At 47.2% G+C, this 20,858-nt stretch overlaps 1 protein-coding gene across 1 annotated transcript in view; it reads left to right on the top strand.

The window, feature by feature from the left end:
• Nucleotides 1–20,858, top strand: part of pak6 (p21 (RAC1) activated kinase 6) — a 32,421-nt gene that overhangs the window by 7,371 nt on the left and 4,192 nt on the right. Inside the window, exons 2-5 of the mRNA XM_084310774.1 lie at nt 13,967–14,214; nt 16,742–17,416; nt 18,065–18,598; nt 19,445–19,578. Coding sequence (XP_084166900.1) covers nt 14,011–14,214; nt 16,742–17,416; nt 18,065–18,598; nt 19,445–19,578 — 1,547 coding nt within the window. The 5' untranslated portion in view covers nt 13,967–14,010. The remainder of the gene's footprint in view (nt 1–13,966; nt 14,215–16,741; nt 17,417–18,064; nt 18,599–19,444; nt 19,579–20,858) is intronic.

The raw sequence follows: 20,858 nt of genomic DNA, 5'->3' as shown, positions 1-20,858 counted from the left end.
CTCTCCACTCTCCTCTCTCTCCTTCCTGCTCGCCGTTCCGTCCTCTGTCCCTCTCTCTGCTGGTGTCTCTCCACTCTCTTCTCTCCTTCCTGCTCGCCGTTCCGTCCTCTGTCCCTCTCTCTGCTGGTGTCTCTCCACTCTCCTCTCTCTCCTTCCTGCTCACCGTTCCGTCCTCGGTCCCTTAGTTTGAACTCGTTTTCAATGTCGTCGAGTATTTACATTCACATAATCGTTATCAGTACATTTGACTAAAGTACAAAGAAGAGAAAACATAATAATGAAAATAAATGAAACTGTACTAATAAAATAGAAAAATAGAATTCTTTAAAACTCTTAAACGCTCAACACGATTTAAAAACAATTACAGATTGTGGCGACCTGCTTGGTCACCAGTACTCTAAATCGACCCATGGACACTACTGCACCTCATTTCAATGTCCCCTGCAAGATGTCCCACAATTCAGGAGCACACAGAACGATCTACCAAGTTCAATATAAACTCTAGGCACTTTAAATTGTAAGCCAATCATTTGTCTGTGTATCATAGAGTCCAGAGGTCCATTCCAATAATGAAGTAATGTCATTTGGACAATCTCCAATTATGGCTTTATAACAAATGCCATTCCAAATCTCGTCTTTCTACCAAAGAGGACCAAACCAACCCTATTGTACAGGACACAATGGTGAATATTATACCTATCACTGGTGATAAATCTGATGGCTGAATGATATACAGAGTCTAAGAATGGAAGCAGCAGGGGCGGCTAGGTGGCGCAGTGGGCAAGGCAGGTATACTGTATCTGTATGTCATGTATGTCATAGATGTCCTGATGAATTGAAAATGGGGGACCCTGATGTAAACAAGACGAAAGTCTTTCTCTGGTCTGCATCCCCTTAACAATTGTGTGTATTGAGCTGTACTGTATTGTACCCATTCTGCAATTTGTTAATAAAGTTTTCAATCAATCAATCAAGCCAACGCAGGAGATGCTGGGTTCGATCCCAGCTCTCTGCGTTGCTACCAGCTTGGCTGGTCGTTCATACTAATACAATTGGCAGTATTAGGGAAGCTGGTGGGTGGGGATCGGACGCTGTGGACAGCGTCTCCTACAGGTCGGTTGGTGCGCCTGCGCAGTAGAATCAGGAAGTGACGAGGGCGGCGTGTCCCTTCCACGCAGACCCTCGCCGCTGAGAGATCGCGCTGTGCAGTTGGAAAGATGTGACGCTGCCTCCTCGAGTACCGGAGGGGACACGTGATGCAAGGCTTCGTCCACATTGCAGCCGGCTTGTGGGAGGCATGGCCTAACAACGTTCGAGACAGGGGAGGGTAGAATTGGACAATACGAAATTGGGGACGGGAGAAAAATAGAAAAATGGGGAGAAAAAGCAGATAAAAAAAAGTGGAAGCAGCAACATGTCTATAAATCACATCTCCGTAATCCTTTTTCGTTTACATTGTATTTTAATATACAGTAAATTTCTCATCAAGCTAAATACCAAGGTATTTGTATTCTGTGACACTTTCAATGTCAGACCCATTCTCAGTAGATATATATACTTTCATTTAGTTTTATTAGCATTTAGCACCAAATTTAAACTAATAAGTGCATCATTGTAAAGCATTAAAGCGTTGTAAAGAGTTGCAGCTTCTCAGTGGCTAATTTCACAGAATCTGCATTACAGTATATAACAGTGTCCTCCACATGAGACAGCCTTTCAGAGATGAGACAATATTATTAATATAAATGGTAAATAAGACAGAGCCCAGAATTGATCCCTGTGGGACACGCTTTGTAATGGGTAGAAACTCTGATTGGGCAATTATATTTTTTATACATTGTCTCAGATAAGTAGCTCTCAAACCAATGCTGTGTCATTTTTGTAAAAGAAAAGAATGCTCAATCTTGTCAAACACCTTCGACAAATCTCCAAACATAATGTTTTCTTTTGTCAAGGGCAGATACTATATAATTTATAACTAAGGTAGTGGCTGAGCTCATGCTATGTTATTTTTCTAAAACCAGATTGGTGTGAGCTTAATTAATTCAGTATTAATACAGAGTGCTTTGAGATAAATGCTTTGAATTAGTTGTTTACCAATGATTCCAGGAGTTTTGCCATACAGGATAGCTTGAAGATTGGACAGTAATTATTTAGGTCACTTCTGTCTTTCTGCAAGGAGGTTATATGGGCCATTTTCCAGGCATCTGGAACCATACTGTACCTGTTCATATGGAAAGGTTGAATACATGTGTTATTGAAAAAAGGATCTAGTTTATCCTCTCCAGTTGATTTCCTTGCATCAATCGATTGTAATGCTTCTAGCACAACACTAGTAGATGGATAGAAAGTGGAACTGGATGTTATGCATCACAGCTCATGCCGCAACCATAATAATAATTGTTCTGGAATAAGTGTCGAGCACAAGCAAAGTGCTCTTAACTCATTCAGCGCCAGGGATTAGCCATGTCCCGTTCTAGCTATGCCACGCTTTAAATATAGGGGTGCGTCACCTTGTCTGTAGAGCTATATCTATATTCTATATTATAGCTATGGAGACAATACTATAGTCATTTGACAGTGACTTTCTTCCGTCAAACATGTAAAAAAGAGATAATTTTTTCATGCATACGTTTGCGCGTTATCCCGTGGGAATATAACTAAGTATAGTTTAGGAGTGATCCGGGATAATTCCTGAAAAGCGAGTTATAGGGCGCTACATTCGACTATAAGTGTTGGAATTTTTTGCCTGGACACGCTACTATTTCCAAATCAAATGTATATAATAGGTATTATGTTTCATCATGAATGCATGAAAGGGGGGGGGCGGGTTTTTTTTTTATGCTTTGATGGCCAGTAACAGCATTCGTGTTGAACACTACAGAAGCTGATCAGCTGGATCGATATGAAAACATTGTTGGATCAAGCTGAAATTGATGTCAGATAGTCCTTACCTTTGGTCGGGGCTATTCCAAAAAGAATATTCCAATTGTCTGATCGTGATTTCCAGTATTGGTGTCCATCTGGTCCCGGACATAATTTGGCACAATTTATGGATCGAGTGGTCGGATGAAGCGATTTACTCGGCTCCGTCTCAAATTAAATACTTATAGCACATGCATAAGCCTGGTCTCTTTTGAAAGATAACATTCTGAAGTTTCTTACACAATAAAGAAAAATCACTTTTAGTGCTAATGAAATAGAGTAACATAGGGCTGAACTTGAGTTGTACTTGTGTACTCACAGTATTCTGTAGTAGTTGCAATATCCAAAATAATAATGGTTTAAGCTGGAAAATACAGTTGGTCCATAGCGAAGTCTTATGTAGTACAGGTCCAAATTTCACAAAGATACGTCCAAAAATGGGTGATTTAGAGTGATTTTTGAAAACTGTGTAAAAAAAACAAGTTCTCCAGTAATCAATTTCCTCATTGACAACAATGCATTCCGTGTGTTTTCCATTTCCTGTTTTCGCTCGTCAATTTTCACCTAGATCCCTGATTTGCACAACCACAGGTGGGGAATCATTGGAAAACTACACTCATTGGCTACAACCCTGTCCAATAATCTTCACAATCGGCAAATGATTGACAGTTCCAGAGCCTCTGCAGTCAGTGGTGGTAATCTGAGGCTTGCGTGTACAAAGTTGCACGCCTGACATATCGGCATGTAACTCGAGAACCGCTGAACGGATGTTGTCAAGTGAGGTGGCATTCGAATGGCAACAAATAGGGATTTAATTTGATATAGTATATGTTGTATAAAAAAATGCAGAGCCGCTAGACGCTCACAAAGTGCCGTGTCGCGCCGATGGGCAATGGTCCTTAAAAGGGCCCGTAGACGGGCTGTTGCATTGCATGTTAAGAGGATATCATATACGTCTATATATATATATATATATATATATATATATATATATATATATATATATATATGTATACCCTCAACTACACTACCGGCTTAGATGTGTTATGAATGTGTTATTTATTTATTTCACAAGCATAATACATTAATAGATGAGTAATTAATGTGTCATAAATGTCCAGTTAATGTAAATCATTACCAAACGTTTGAATGCAAAAAGGCAATTCGACTGAGAGATAATTTTGCACATTGGAAAGTAATGGCTGAAGATGATTATAATAACACTACGCTATCTGCCTAACATGAGAGATGTGGCTACTGCCAGGCACAGCTTCATCCAACAGGGAGTGAGGCTGTGAAGAGTGAGACAACGTGTACATGATTCACCTGTATATATATTCCACACAATCAGGAGACAAAGTAACCAGAAGGTAACTGAAAGTAATCAGGTTATGTAACCGAGCTTGAATATTCTGGCGGATTATGTTAGTCATTACCATTTTAAGCAGGTCATGTGTAACGGTTTACATTTAGCCACCAGCTCTTCCCCCTCAGCTCTGTCCGTTCATGACGGCGTTCACTGTAACTTCCCTTCACGTGTCCCATTTTAGCGCCACCCAGGCTTCACTGTTCATAAACTATTTAGTGGAAACTGGTTCATAACCTTCGCTGCGAGAGCCCGTTGGGTGCATGCTCCACATAGCGTCCCGACTCCCCCACGTGATCCTCAGAGCCACACCGACGCCTTCAGAAAATATCCCATACAGGAGCATAGCGCTGGAAATATACAGACTTAAACACTTCCTGTGTTATTCCCCGAGCTCCTGGTCGTCCTCCCTGTGGATGTGGACATGGCTCCTCTCCTTTCAAGCACTGACTATGTTGGGGAGGATCTTCTTTCAATATCTCAACTCTTCAGCAAAGAGGGACCATTTCCCACATTCAGGACCAAGAGACTTTATAAGCGCTAACACGGGGGACTCACACAATTGCAAAGAGTTACTTTCTGAAGGTTCAGGTTGTGGGGTGTGCCCTGTTGAGAATATGAATAACTTACTCAGTTGAATGGATCCGGTTAATACGCTGGATGGCTCTCCTCCAGGCTACTAGCTAGGACACCAGGAAATGAGAGACCGAACCCCCGGTTCAGGGGGGTCCCACCAGGAAATGGAGTTTACAAAGGGGAGGAGACAAAGACACATGTCCTTATGAGAAGACACAAGTCTTTATCTCCCACAGCCCCTCTCCTTTAATTGACATTGTGAAGGTTCAGGTTGTGTGGCGTGTGCCTCTCCTTTAATTGACATTGTGAAGGTTCAGGTTGTGGGGCGTGTGCCTCTCCTTTAATTGACATTGTGAAGGTTCAGGTTGTGAGGCGTGTACCTCTCCTTTAATTTACTTGTGGGCTATCGTAAGTGCTTTGTCGTTGCATGATCACGCATCAAATATGTATGAAAGCAACGTGTCACCCTGTGTCATTGGATCTGCTCTTCAAATACACAAAACCTATGACGGTATCGCTTGTCTTTCCCCCATTAACAACCCATTCATGTCCATAGAGGTGACTCCTAAGAGAAGGCAAGGTGGCATGTCCTGCGATGAAAGAACTGCATGAACTTAAATCATAAACACAGCTGCTGCTATTGTACTGTCCAGTCACGTCCAGCTACCTGCTTACCTTCCTCATGCCCTCAAGATTGTGTGTGTGCGTGCGCAAACTGCGCATGTGTGTGTGCATAGGTGTGTGTGTGTGTGTTCTCAAAGCACAATGAAGAGATGACCCACCCCCTTGAGAGGCAAGACAGTCTCATTACGCTCAAAGGGCAAAACGGTCATCATAATGAAGCTGACAGGAAAGCCATCTCTAAGCCCAGACCAGCACCGCACTGCAGAGTCCAAACACACAGACCTTGATGCTATCTATGCCGCTACTAGGTACAGACCCTGCCCCTGTAATCCAGTAGAACTGGACTATGCTTATTCCTACGTCGACAAACACACAAATAGGATTACCTCCTGTCTGTCTGTCTGTCTGTCTGTCTGTCTGTCTGTCTGTCTGTCTGTCTGTCTGTCTGTCTGTCTGTCTGTCTGTCTGTCTGTCTGTCTGTCTGTCTGTCTGTCACACTGACAAACAGGGAGGGAGGGAGGGAGGGAGGGAGGGAGGGGCAAGATGGGATTTGTAGCGTCCTAAAATTAGATCAGTGAATTGATTGAACAACACACTAATCCTGCAAGCATTGTTACCTGCACTCATCTCTCTGCCTACATTGCTGCACGCCTGCCAACAAACAAAATAAAGGGAAATCAGGGCAAATAGGGGGGAAAAAATCATTCACCACCGGAGCTCAGAACATCCTGCAAATCCAATATCTCTCTCTCTCTCTTATCGCTCCATCCCCTCCCACTCACCCATGTCTCTCCATCCCCTCGCTCTCTCTTATCTCTCCATCCCCTCTCTCTCTTATCGCTCCATCCCCTCCCACTCACCCACGGCTCCTGCCCATGGTGTCGAGTAAAGCCCCCCCCCCCCCTTTCACCAGTTGTGTTTTGAGAGGCGTGGCTGGCCTCGGCAGGTGATAGGCGTGGCTGGCCTCGGCAGGTGAGAGGCGTGGCTGGCCTCGGCAGGTGAGAGGCGTGGCTGGCCTCGGCAGGTGAGAGGCGTGGCTGGCCTCTGCAGGTGAGAGGCGTGGCTGGCCTCGGCAGGTGAGAGGCGTGGCTGGCCTCTGCAGGTGAGAGGCGTGGCTGGCCTCTGCAGGTGAGAGGCGTGGCTGGCCTCGGGTGGTGAGAGGCGTGGCTGGCCTCTGCAGGTGAGAGGCGTGGCTGGCCTCTGGTGGTGAGAGGCGTGGCTGGCCTCGGGTGGTGAGAGGCGTGGCTGGCCTCTGCAGGTGAGAGGCGTGGCTGGCCTCGGCAGGTGAGAGGCGTGGCTGGCCTCGGCAGGTGAGAGGCGTGGCTGGCCTCGGGTGGTGAGAGGCGTGGCTGGCCTCTGCAGGTGAGAGGCGTGGCTGGCCTCGGCAGGTGAGAGGGGTGGCTGGCCTCTGGTGGTGAGAGGGGTGGCTGGCCTCGGCAGGTGAGAGGCGTGGCTGGCCTCGGCAGGTGAGAGGCGTGGCTGGCCTCAGCAGGTGAGAGGCGTGGCTGGCCTCGGCAGGTGAGAGGCGTGGCTGGCCTCGGGTGGTGAGAGGCGTGGCTGGCCTCGGCAGGTGAGAGGCGTGGCTGGCCTCGGCAGGTGAGAGGCGTGGCTGGCCTCTACAGGTGAGAGGCGTGGCTGGCCTCGGGTGGTGAGAGGCGTGGCTGGCCTCGGCAGGTGAGAGGCGTGGCTGGCCTCTGCAGGTGAGAGGCGTGGCTGGCCTCTGCAGGTGAGAGGCGTGGCTGGCCTCTGCAGGTGAGAGGCATGGCTGGCCTCAGCAGGTGAGAGGCGTGGCTGGCCTCTGCAGGTGAGAGGCATGGCTGGCCTCAGCAGGTGAGAGGCGTGGCTGGCCTCTGCAGGTGAGAGGCGTGGCTGGCCTCTGCAGGTGAGAGGCGTGGCTGGCCTCTGCAGGTGAGAGGCGTGGCTGGCCTCTGCAGGTGAGAGGCGTGGCTGGCCTCTGCAGGTGAGAGGCGTGGCTGGCCTCTGCAGGTGAGAGGCGTGGCTGGCCTCTGCAGGTGAGAGGCGTGGCTGGCCTCTGCAGGTGAGAGGCGTGGCTGGCCTCTGGTGGTGAGAGGGGTGGCTGGCCTCAGCAGGTGAGAGGCGTGGCTGGCCTCTGGTGGTGAGAGGGGTGGCTGGCCTCTGCAGGTGAGAGGCGTGGCTGGCCTCTGCAGGTGAGAGGCGTGGCTGGCCTCTGCAGGTGAGAGGCGTGGCTGGCCTCTGGTGGTGAGAGGGGTGGCTGGCCTCAGCAGGTGAGAGGCGTGGCTGGCCTCTGGTGGTGAGAGGGGTGGCTGGCCTCTGCAGGTGAGAGGCGTGGCTGGCCTCTGCAGGTGAGAGGCGTGGCTGGCCTCTGCAGGTGAGAGGCGTGGCTGGCCTCTGCAGGTGAGAGGCGTGGCTGGCCTCTGGTGGTGAGAGGGGTGGCTGGCCTCAGCAGGTGAGAGGCGTGGCTGGCCTCTGGTGGTGAGAGGGGTGGCTGGCCTCTGCAGGTGAGAGGCGTGGCTGGCCTCAGCAGGTGAGAGGCGTGGCTGGCCTCGGGTGGTGAGAGGCGTGGCTGGCCTCGGGTGGTGAGAGGCGTGGCTGGCCTCGGCAGGTGAGAGGCGTGGCTGGCCTCGGGTGGTGAGAGGCGTGGCTGGCCTCGGCAGGTGAGAGGCGTGGCTGGCCTCGGGTGGTGAGAGGCGTGGCTGGCCTCGGCAGGCGAGAGGCGTGGCTGGCCTCGGGTGGTGAGATGCGTGGCTGGCCTCGGGTGGTGAGATGCGTGGCTGGCCTCGGGTGGTGAAGCCACACCTGACGGGCGGCTGGTTGAGGCTGTGTTTGGATCTTTGGATGGTCGGTGAGATAAAGATGAGCTTCTCTTGCAGCGTGGCTACATGAGTAGAGCTCCGGACTCATGATCGGAAGATCACCGGTTCAAGCCCCGGTCAAGGCTGCTGTCGGAAAGTGGTGTTGTTGTCCAGCAGGGGGCACTCTGTCCTCTGGACTTGTCAGTAACAATGCCCCTGTTACGGTGATAGGGACACCGTACAGCTGCGAGTGCCGTCATTCGGATGAGACGCTAAACCGAGGTCCTGACAGAATTCGGTCATTAACAAGAACCCAGGACGCCTATCGTAAAGAGTAGGGGGTTCCCCGACGTTCCTGGCCAAATTCCCAATCAGGTCTCTGACATCAAGGCCACCTAATCATCCCTTCCCCTTAATTGACTGATATCAATCCATGTCTCCTGAGCCGTTCAGCCATTGTGTAGTGTGATGTGTGCCGGGTGCCATTGTATGGTAGCTATTGAGCCTGCGTAGCCCAAGGTTGGGTGCTACCAGTGGTGGTGAAGGAGGCAATTCCCACCCTACATTGAGTGTCTAGAAAAACAGAAAAGCGCTATATAAATGCAATTAATTATTATAATCTGTATGCAGTGGGTCTGACATTTAGAGCGGTGCAACTGGATCTATTGCCAGTATAGACTCTTGGCTTTCTGTTTGGCATACTGTATAATTTGAAAAATCTGAAGCTATATTCAGTCTTTATTAACCAGACTTGACGCATAGTGGAAATTCATGTGCTTTTAAAACAAATCTTACGCGAGAATTGTGTTTGCCCTGGTTGCCGCTGTATATGTGGGTGTATGTTCAGCACATGTATTTGGATCCACGCTTTTCACAGAGTAGCCATGAAAGAATCAAATAAATACGTCAATGTTAGGACGACCTCACCCTCCATGGCTTCTGACTTGCTTGACGGTAGACTAGACGCTACCGACCAGGGCCATTTCTAGCTTTTTGGGGGCCCTAAGCTAAATGTTGTTTGGGGCCCCTATTTTGTGAAACTATGGTGGGGGGATTCCAAACCCTTTAACCTCTTAAGCCAGAGCTGTCCGGTACAAGATTGATATCACGCCATAAATCCATCTCTACAGAATGTATGAATGAATGTTGCGTTTCTTTTTCAAATGTAGCCAAGAGTAAAGACTCTAACCCAGTCAAAACAGCAGTCAAAGTGTATAATATGAGTTTATAGAAATCTCATCGAGTCGGAAAAAGGTGTTTATTGACGCAAGGATTTGTATAGGGATATCGAATAAAATAAAAACTACACTTCCCAGCTCACGCCAACCCCTGTCAATAAAAAAATGCTTTTTTCTTTCTCTTTTTTTTGGGATCATATCTCACGGGTGGAACAAACCTGAACGTTATTGCCATAAAATAGAACGCAGTTCGTTTATCTACCTTTCTGTGAACGTCTAGCAAAAAACGGTGTTGCAATCTGACGAAAAATGGCAGAGAAATGTACATTAGAAAAAGGTAACTGTACTTACAGTAGATTTCATTCACAGGTTTTGCTGCCCTGTCAGGGCGCCTGGTGGTACTAAATCCAGATTGAACTCTGCCATTGGAAAGGGGAGATTTGGCCTGATCCAGCGATGTGTGACTTGGCCATAATAAGGTCATTTATAGGCCTGATATTCTATATTCTATAATATAGTAGCATAATATATAGCATATTTCAAATTGCATCTGTCCGGATGGCAGAATTCAGTACTGTATCTACAAAACCTCCTGTTAATCATCTGCCCTTTATTCATTTGCTTAGATCTTTTGTACACGTGATCTCAAGAAGGTGCTTTTCATGTCTGGTAAATTTTAGCATGGTGTTATTCACCATCAAAGATGAAAAAAAAGATAATGTATATTCTCTTTTGGTTCATTACAATTTACTCAAGCCAAGTAACAGACACAATATTTCTGACACTGGGAATACATTCCCTGGGATCCATAGATGTCCCTAGACACCAAGAACATGCTAATGGACCTTGTAGAAGTGGAGCAATCTTCCATTTACTTAGGTATGTATTTTTAGGCGATTCCTTTTTTTTTCTTTTTTTCTTTTTTACCTTTATTTTACCAGGTAGTCACTTGAGATCAAAGATCTCTTTTTCGAGCAAGACCTGGCCAAAATGGCAGCAAAAACAAAAACAAACATACAAAATACACAAAACACAGACAGAGACATAAAAGGCAAAGGGGATACATTTGAGCTGCAGCAAATTAGATTGAATGGGATTGGGGGAGATTGGAGGGTAGGGTAAAAAGGTAGAAAGAGGATGGAAGGTGAGGCTTTGCAGGAGGTTGCTGGGGAGAGAAGGTCAGGTTAAATATAAAATATAAGAGCACATTATGCAGTGAAGCAGCGACATTCTCCCATCTCATTCTTTAAAATGCCCTTAATTTGAACTTTAAAATCAGATATGGTAGTGAGGGCCTGCAGTTTCAAAGTTTTTTGAAGTCCATTCCAGGCAGAGGGAGCAGAGAACATGAAGGCCCTTTTCCCAAACTCTGTGCGGGTTCTGGTGGGCATGCATTTAACATTTACTGTAAATGCATCAATCTGGTGCACTTTAAGAGGAAAAGAGGCTAGATCTGTTAACAAAACGTATATATTTTTTTCTCACAAATTCAAATCAAACATCTCAAGTTGACCCCAGCAATGACAGAAAATGATAATAAATAGGAAACACTCGGGCTCCCCTACATCAAGAAACTCCTGAAAACGTACAGGATTTACCGAATCTGCATTATAACATCTCCCAAATGCACATAAATGAGACCGATACGGCATTTTCCTTACATTTCTGACTTACAATATTGAAATTTAAATGGAACTATTTAAGATAAAGTTAAAGTTAAATAAAGTTTGAAAATGCAACTACATTTGTTTATAAGCTACTGATGTATATATTTTCTTTTTATAAAGAAACGCCCACTTGCGGTCATAAGCAGTAGCCTATCGGTTACATTTTTAAGCTGATGATTTGTTACATCCCTACAGGATATATATATATATATATATATATATATATATATATATATATATATATATATATATATATATACACAGTGTACAGTGTATTGAGTGAATACAAAAAAAAGTATGGCATTTTAGGGGGCCCCTTGGTGGCTTCGGGGGCCCTATGCAACCGCATAGTCCGCATATGGCAATAAACTGGCCTGCTACAGAGTTTCGCTTCAGTACTTTGATAGATTCAAGACGAGCCTTTGAGGTATAGGGTCATGTCCCTGCAGCTCAGAGGGATGTGACAAGAAAGCATGATTATCCACACGCAAGTTCAGCGCCATGCATTTATATTATCCTACGATGCTTAGAAATCGATAGCATATTGTTATCAAGACAGTCATAGGCTGGGTGGATCCCGAGGGGTCGATATAAGGCCAGAGCATGTGATTAAAGCTTGTAAATCAATAAACACATCTACTTTTCAATTCATTTCGTCCCAGGCATGAATCAACATAGTCTGCATGTTTACATTTGGTTCCAATAACATGGCTTTTTTAGCTTGTATTTCCAGAGCCCTTCGGAGAGGAACAGTGGTCCAGAATGAATAATGAATGCCATGGGTCTGTTCTGCTATCTGCAGGACTGATGGAGCCTGATAAAGTAGGCTACCACACGGGGCAGCCGTCCATACCGTATTTGTGATGGCATTAGCCTATTATGACGGGCGGTGGAGGATTGTAACGGTTTGCATTTCACCCGTGAGTAAATATTGATTGATCTGCTTGTACAGGATACACAAACCACTGTGTGTAAACATTTGCCTCGGCAATGCCAACATCTGCACGTCAAGCAGCTATCTAAGCAGATAGGCTCTTAGGCAGTGAAAAATTAGAACAGACCCCCCCCCCCCCCCCCCCCCCCTCGGCTCTCTTGGGCATTCTTAATTCAAAAACCAACCGCGATCGCTGGTTGAAAGCCTTTCCATGTCTTTTAAAAGGGGTAACTAGGTCTGCCTCCTCACTGTTTCATCTACCTCACTCTTAGCCCCAGTTGCTCTCACCCCCCCCCCCCCCCACACACACACACACACACATAACACACATACACACACCTAGTCCTCATGCCATAATGCCCCTGTCAGATAGAATAAAAATCCTTCCCAGCGCCACATTACATGCATAGGGAGAGCACAGAGTGATACACTTATGCAACACTTAGCATATTAGTCTTGTGATTGAATTATCCTTGAAGAGGGACATGTACGTCCCAGCAGTGTTCCATTCCCCCCCCCCCCCTCTCTCCTCTCCTCTCCCCTCCTCTCCACCTCCTTTAATGAGTCAGGTTTAGGTGATGTGTGAACACGGGGACCGGCCTCCCTGAACCCCGGTGGCCCCTGTATGAGGCGCTGGGGCCCGCAGCGCGCCGGTCAGTCACCGATACAACTCACACCGGGCATCGCTAATGCTGATTGGAGCCCCGTTGGTCTGAGGGCGGAGGTGGGGGGGAGAGAGAGCGAGAGAGAGAGAGAGAGAGGGGCCGCCTGCGTGATTGCCTGCTGTGCGAAGGGGCGCCGGCAAAACCCATTTCCTCGACTCCCACCCATTTCACAGTGCATGATGGGAGAGATGCTATCTGATCTTCCGAGGGCACCTTGCGGTCGCCCCGCGTGGCAGATGTGTGGGATGTGATCCAAGAGGTTCCTCAGAGCGCGCTGCGGTATCCACGTTAGCTTGTTGTTACACATCCAGTGCATCCTGATGAATATTAAATAAACATCTGTTGAATGTTAATAATATATGTCTTACACTGTCGTATCTTGCGTCACAGCTGCTATGCCTCTCGCCAGCACTGTAAACCGGTTGAAATAGTAGTGGAGTTTTTAGTGTGAGTGATTATCTCCCAGAGCAGCTGTGCCGTTGAGGAAATGAGATGGAATGTAATTTAACGACTGTCTCCCTCCTAGAGCGAAAATAAAAATAGACATTTACTGTATGACAGCGCAGCACACACCCACAACATCAACCGCTTCACGGTCAGCAGCGGCCAAGAGGCGAGGCCATCCATCTGAAGATTAAGTGGTCACTCTCCCTGCAATCAAACACAATGAAGCTTTAATTAGGATGGGATATGAAGGGGTTATAAAGGGTACTCTGCCTTAGCCTAACCATGTGTGTGTGTGTGCGTGTGCGTGTGCGTGTGCACGCTCACGCAGACTGGGCGTGTGCACTGTGTATTTTACTTCTCCCGCTAATGCACTGAAAGCCTGTGGGCTGTGGCTGCACACTCGTCAGTAAAAAGGGCACAGAGAATGAATACGCCTTAATTGAGCAGATATCCTTCATTACATTTGTGCTTACAAACCCATGCACTCTCCCCCTGGGCCTGGCTCAGAGGCACAGAGACTAGGGACGGCCATGGAAGGTAGTCAGGAACATGCACGTCCTCTAGACAGAGCAGCGTCTGACAGCCCCCCCCCCCATGTTCTCTCACATGGAAAAAGCATCTGTTGGCAGATTTCATTCGAATATGTTTGCTCAGACAGAGAAGAGGAACCTGGTCAGCCAATGTCTCTGCAGCCATCGGAGTACCAGACAGTGTTTGTCTGTATCAGTGTGCTGAACTGTTTTGTTCTGGATGTGTCCTGCACCTTGTGTACCTGTGATTTATTGAAGCTTGTGTTACTTTCTCGCGCAGGGCCGCCTTGAACCGGGCAAGCTGTCGCTCTTGTGGACCTGAGGATGTTTCGCAAGAAGAAAAAGAAGAGGCCCGAGATATCGGCGCCCAAGAACTTTGAGCACCGGGTCCACACTTCGTTTGACGCCAAGCGGGGCTGCTTCGTGGGCTTGCCGACCCAATGGCAGAGCCTGATAGAGAACCTACGCAGGCCCAAACCAATGGTGGACCCCTCCAGGATCACTGATGTGGAGCTCAGGCCGAAGAAGGTAAACCAGAGCTTCCGTTAAAAACTGTTATTGATCCTCTCCTGACCTCGTCCCGAACTGTTCCACTAATGAACAGCACACCAGAATAAACTCGTTTCTTTGCCCTTCAGCTCAGATCTCAATTAACCGTTGCAATGAATGACTTATTCATTGCACATCGACTATGGTCGAGGGACCACAATAAATAGATTGTCACTCTTCTTGCTGTAAAGTACTGAAATAAGTGACGATAAAGGAATCTGAATCTGAATTTACTCTACAAGTTGTCCTATGAGTTAAAAAGATGGGACGTTTTACTCTAAGGATCCGCCCACCGGACTCCGGATGTGTCCGTGTGCAGAGGAACCCTAGTAGTGTCTCTCAGGAAGAAATGCCATAATCCTGTGACGGCAGAGCGGAAGGCCATGGCTTTGCTCTCTTCCCTGTCATATTGCTTTCTTATCTATCACGGGGCTCGGCTAATGACCCTGCTGTGTACACCGACTGTACAACGTCGAATCCTCAGAGGGCTGTGAGATTTATTACTCCATGCAGGCAATTAATAACGATCCATGCTGCCTTCCCACAGATGTCAGGCAGAGAGAGGGGATAAAAAAGTGCAGGTACAGCAAAGGAAAGCAAATCTCAGGATTTCCACGCTGTCTGTGCCGTTTATGCCCCCCCCCCCCCCCCCCCCCCCCTCTGAAAAAAAAACACCAACATTTTCATTACTGCTGAATATGGTTGTTGCTGTGTGGTTTGAGAATAATCACGTCAGCTTGTGTAGAGCAGATTTATGCTTTTAATAGTGTCATCGGGATCAGACGGTGTTGCACGCCAGACTCCTGCAATGTAAAGAGCGCTCGGGCTGATGCTAAACCTCCTCGTCTCAACGCTGGTCTACATAAAACACATCACTCGCGCGAGACAGGAAGGAAAACATAGGCCTGAGGGATACAGGAACAGCATCGTCTCGCAGTCAAGTTCAGACCACTGTCACGATGTTTGTCCTAAAAAAAGGTACAGCTCACACGGAGTACACTGTGATCTGCCACCCTCCCCCCGGGTGTTAGGTGAGATGTGAGCTGACCTCCACCCCCTGTGCAGCTGTGATGGCACCAGCCCAGAGACCCGGGAGAGGCTGTTGACGGATGGTGACCTGCACAGGACTACCCAGAGACTGACTAATAAGCCACCAGGCACTCTCTCTCTCTCTGATAGGCTGAGCAGGAAAGCCCCCTCCCTCCTGCTTACACATGTCATTGTTTTTTTTTTTTTTTTTTTGTTTTGTTTCCTCCTGTCAGGACAGGTTTGGGCCGGATGTCTTTGCATCTATGACGTGTGCTCATAGTAATATCTCTTTCTGTAATGTCTGAATTGTGTACCACAGAGGCAGTTGTGTATATGTTGAACAGTCGCATCATCTTTCCACTGTGTTTCTAAAAGAAACACAGTGGGTATATTTGTGAGTATAGTGTGAGTATATGTGATGTATTTGTGAGTGTGCTGCTTTACTCCCGCAGCTGGGGTGAAGGGATGAACAGGATGCCACTCAGTTGCAAAAAGCTTTTAATTCTTCCTCCAACAGGTTACAAACCTTGAAACAAGACACACATTCAATCAATAACTACCACAATACTACTATCATTCTTAAAACAAATCGCTTACACACATCCACTCACCGGTTCTCAATCGTCTCCCTTCGCTGCTGTCAAATTCCCCGCAACTTCCTGTATACTAGTTTCACTGACACCACGTGACGTATCTCGACCAATTACAGCCCACTCCTCGCTACGTCCCTGGATCACATGTGAAATGACTACATCTCCATTCACAACTTTAACCAAGCATACAGTGCCTCCATACATCCGAAAATGAAAACATAATTATAATCATAGCTCAACTACCACTAATCAACATTCACATAAAAAACACCACACCACAAAACATTACTTATTTACACACACAGACTAAAGTGCACCTAAACTCCACCACCACAATAGAAAGCTGCACAGTGAGTTATAACCGACCAGGGAGAATTATTCAAGTGTGTGTCTTTGAAGACTGGGAAAGATAATAATAATAAACTTTATTTGTATAGCACCTTTCATACAGAAACTGCAGCTCAAAGTGCTTCACAACAGAAAAAAGACATAAAAGGCATAAAATGAGCACATAAAGTGCAGACATAAAATCACAGTTTTTTTTATCTAACATCCCAACAGGCCACCTTGTTCATGGTTTGATTCAGTTTTAAATAGACAATAATAAAAAGAGTAAGATAAAATAGGCTGAGTAAAATAGTGCAATAGTGCAGTGCAATAAAATAGTAGAATGGAATAGATAAAATAATTAATTTACAGTGCAATAAAATAGTTCTGGATTACTGTTCAACAGTTCAAAGTCGTCTTTACCTTCTCTGTTTGGTATCCATTTGGTATGTCTAAATTGAACGTGGCTCTCGGCGATGATTGTCACCCAAATCGACAAGCTTCCTCTCTAATTTGATCCCAGTGGGGTGAAGGTAAACGTCTCTCCCTCTCCTCAGACCATCGTGCGGGGCAGCATGGTCGGCCACGGGGACTACATCGCCGCCATGATCAACGACATGAGCCGCCTGTCCGTCACCAGCTCCAACTCCCTGAGGAAGAGCAGCCCCTCGGCCCGGAGGAGGGCCCAGTCCCTCGGGAGGCTGGGGGAGGTCAAGGAGGGCGACGCCTACCAGTACGAGGGCCTGACCCAGGACGAGGAGGACGAGGACGAGGAGGAAGACGACCCGGCCCGGCAGCAGTGGAGAGACAGGGCCAGGATCGTCCACAGCGAGACCAACACCCCGTACCTGGGCATGAAGAAGAGCATCACCCTGCAGCCCAACGGCATCCTGCCCAGGGCCAGGTCCACCTACGAGGTCAGCGTTAACACGCTGGAGGGGCCGCCCCAACCTCCCCAGTCCCACCCCATGCACGTACCTAGTCACAGGGCTTATATGAGCAGCGAGCTGAGCAGCCCCACGGAAAGGGTGGTGTGGAGGAGGGACTTCCAGTTGCCCCGGGGGCTACCACCTAACCACAGACCTATAGCCTGTTTCTATAGCCCAGCTATGACTGTCCAACAGTCCCACCTAGACCCAGGGATACACACCACCGAGTATCGCACCAACGTGCCGCTCTACATGCACTCTCACAACAGCCCTGGAAGGCCCTACTCTTCCTACGACCTGAAGGTAAGCCTGACATTATAGCAAACCCATTGCATGACAAGGCTGTAGTGAATCGATCACTGTGTTCAGAGGATACACGTATGCATACTTCGCGTATATCATACACAATTTGCTTATCAAGATTTTACACAAAATCCATAACCTGCATGCCATAAAGTGCAAGAATTGAAGTATGCACTCCAAGCAGATTTACCACCATGCCAAAGCTATAGAGCCTTGAAAATCCTCCCGTGTCCCCCGGCAGACTGCTCCCCTTTATACTATAGATGACTGCTCAATTAATGCAGCTGGGCCTTTTATTTGATGGTGTTAAAATGTGATCTGTGAGCTTATAGTTCCAGTGTGCTTGTAAATGTTAAGAGATGCTGTGTTTGGCCAGATCTCAAGCCGGGGACATGTGGGTCCCTCCAGCGAGCTCCTTGCAGGGGGAGCGAATCAGATGAAGTGGATGTAAAGTGTGAGACTGAAGGACGTGATTTACATTCAGTTATAAAGCAGGGCCTGGACGCCGGGCAGGTGGCCAACTCTCTTTGATATCTCTCTCTCTCTCTCTCTCTCTCTCTCTCTCTCTCTCTCTCTCTCTCTCTCTCGCTCTCTCGCTCTCTCGCTCTCTCGCTCTCTCTCATTCTCTATCATCCTATCATCTTGTAGGCAGACTCAGCTATTAAGTACCACTCTGGCTTCCTACCCACTGGCACCAGCAGTCCACTAGTGAGCGGCATCAGACCCCAGAGGACGGTGCGTTCCTCAGCCAGCTACACCCTGGGCCTGTCCCCTAACATGGGCCTGAGACCCAACGGGCCAGACCCCTTCCTGAGACACTCCGGCTGCCCCATCCCGCCCTACCCCAGGCAGGACAGTCCGTCCCAGCCTCGGCCCTCCCCCACAGGCTCCCTGGCCACCAGTCCCCCAGGCGCCTGCTCCCCTGCCTTCAGACCCCAACAACATCCCTCTCCGAGACCGCCCCCAGACCCACCCAAGGTGACCCACGAGCAGTTTAAGGCTGCCCTGCAGATGGTGGTGGACAAGGGAGACCCACGGTCCTACCTGGAGAACTTTGTGAAGATCGGGGAGGGCTCCACGGGGGTGGTGTGTATCGCCAGAGAGAAGCACAGCGGCAGGCAGGTGGCGGTGAAGATGATGGACCTGCGCAGGCAGCAGAGGAGAGAGTTGCTGTTTAACGAGGTACAGCATCCAGCTCCGAACCCTGCTTGAACTGTCCCAAAGCACCACATTAGTCACCCAGAAATAAATCACGACACAGTCCATGTCCGTTATGGCTACACTTGATCCATCTTTTAATGATCCTTTTTATAACATGTTTTATTATATAAAAGGATTTTCAGAAGCCTGTCCTAATGATAACTTATCAAGACCCTTCATAGGACTTTCAAAACACTTGTTTTGTATGGATAACTCCTCTCGGAGGGTTGACTTTGACTGTAGATTGTTATTTGCGCAGAACTTGTGACTGCCTTTTTCACATTCTTCCCCTGAAAGCTTCTCTGTACTTCTGTGAAATTTGAGCAGCATGTGTGTGATGTCACTAATATCTCACACCTCTCATGGTCCATATGTGGTAACTTAACACCTTTAGCTTCAGCTACACAGAAAGCTGAGTAGGTGTTGACATGTCTTGAAAGAATATAAGCTGCCGACTTGGAAGTCTTGGTAATTAAATTATCAATGGGTGATTGTTGCCATTTTCAGTAGTTTACCGAACAATTTGGTGAATAAACCATATGTATACAAATTGTTATTCAATATAGAACATTATGTAGGGGATCATTAAGCTCTAGTAATTGTGGATCTGTTTCAAATGATTGTATGCAATGGAACTAGCATAATTGCCAATAAATGCTAACAGGAGGCTGGTGCCAAGTTCTTAGAAATCAAAACCCCACTCTTCAAATTTGTAATACTGCTGAACATTCCCTTTTAATAGGTGTGCAACAAATGTCTTGTCACATCGTAGCCTCCATTGTGTCTAAGTGGAGTGCATCTGATGTGTGGATGTTGATGCCCATGTAGGTGGTGATCATGAGGGACTACCAGCACAGGAACGTGGTGGAGATGTTTAAGTCAGCCCTGGTGGAGGAGGAGCTGTGGGTCATCATGGAGTACCTGCAGGGTGGAGCGCTGACCAACATTGTGTCTGAGACCAGGTATGGCGAGACCCTCATCAGTACAGTACATTAAAGGGACACTTCACCAAAAAACACCTAATCTCACACACCCAAAAAGCAGTTTTTCACACATTCATTTAGTTGGACAGTTTTTTTTACAGAGTCAATTAGTTTGAATATGCCCACCAGTGATGTCATTGAGGACATTGAATACTTGTGTTGTTTTAATTACAGCTCCATCAAATGATGTAGATGAAGAAATAGCAATACCTTGTCTTATAGGGATTCAAGGATTCAATGTCCCCGATTAACTCATTTACTAAATTAACTAAATTAATGTGTGCAAAACGGTTTAGAGTCTTTGGATGTGTGTGAGAGAAATCAGCATTATTTTTTGTGTGTGTCATGCTCCTTTAACCACTGACTGTGCCCATGGATAACCTCGTTCCCAGTTTTATCTCCTCCGTGAGATAAAGACTGGTAAAGCACTACGGCCGAAAGTGTGTATGGGGTAGAATGTACTTCCCCTGGAAGCTGCCTCCGAACGGACCAATCACGACACGGTGTTCATGAAAATGCATTCCCCCCCAGAATCCCTTTACTATTAAGGGCACGTACTTGGTCCTCAATAATAGACATGAGTGGACAAACCACTAAAACAATAGGCTCTTCGTGCCATTTGGAATAGCCGTCTTTGCTAATATGCTACATGCCGTTGGCCATGTTTGGAAAACCAAACTTTTCCCGAATCCTGTCGGCAAACAAGCGAGAACGTCCCGGTCATGTAGCAAATTCTTCAGGCAAAGCCGTTGCACGTTTCTATAATTGTTTTGTTGAAAATGTCCGCTGATAACTCCATTTTCTTGTTTTCGAGATTTACGAGCGTCTGCTTCGTTCTTTGTTTCGCTGGGGACTATAAACAGATCTGGGCTGACCGGAACCGGAAAGCCTGTAGCCGGTACTTCCTGTACTTCCGTTTACACACTTTAGGAGGCATAGCTTTACCAGCCTAACCCATGGAAGAACCAGACAATAGCCTTCACTTGGTTGGTTGCATGTAGTACAAATATTGCCCTGCTATGCTCAGCAATTAGTGAATCATTCAAACATAAGTTGCAGAAACCCTGGTTCTGCATAAGAAAAGCTGTTGTGGTGCAGTTACATCCTGTCTAGTTATGAGATGATCTTTAGTAACTAAATCAACCACAAGGGGGTAGTATAACATTGACTGCGTTGATGGCATTGGTTTGCTGAATGACTCTCATCCAAGCCTCTCTCACGCACACGAGCCAAATTATACCATCTCTCGGTAAAAACTG

Source organism: Notolepis coatsorum (assembly GCF_963971535.1).
Source record: "Notolepis coatsorum genome assembly, chromosome: 3".
Lineage (NCBI taxonomy): Eukaryota > Metazoa > Chordata > Actinopteri > Aulopiformes > Paralepididae > Notolepis > Notolepis coatsorum.
The sequence above is the reverse complement of the archived record's forward strand: the minus strand, read 5'-3'. Positions and strand labels throughout refer to the sequence as shown.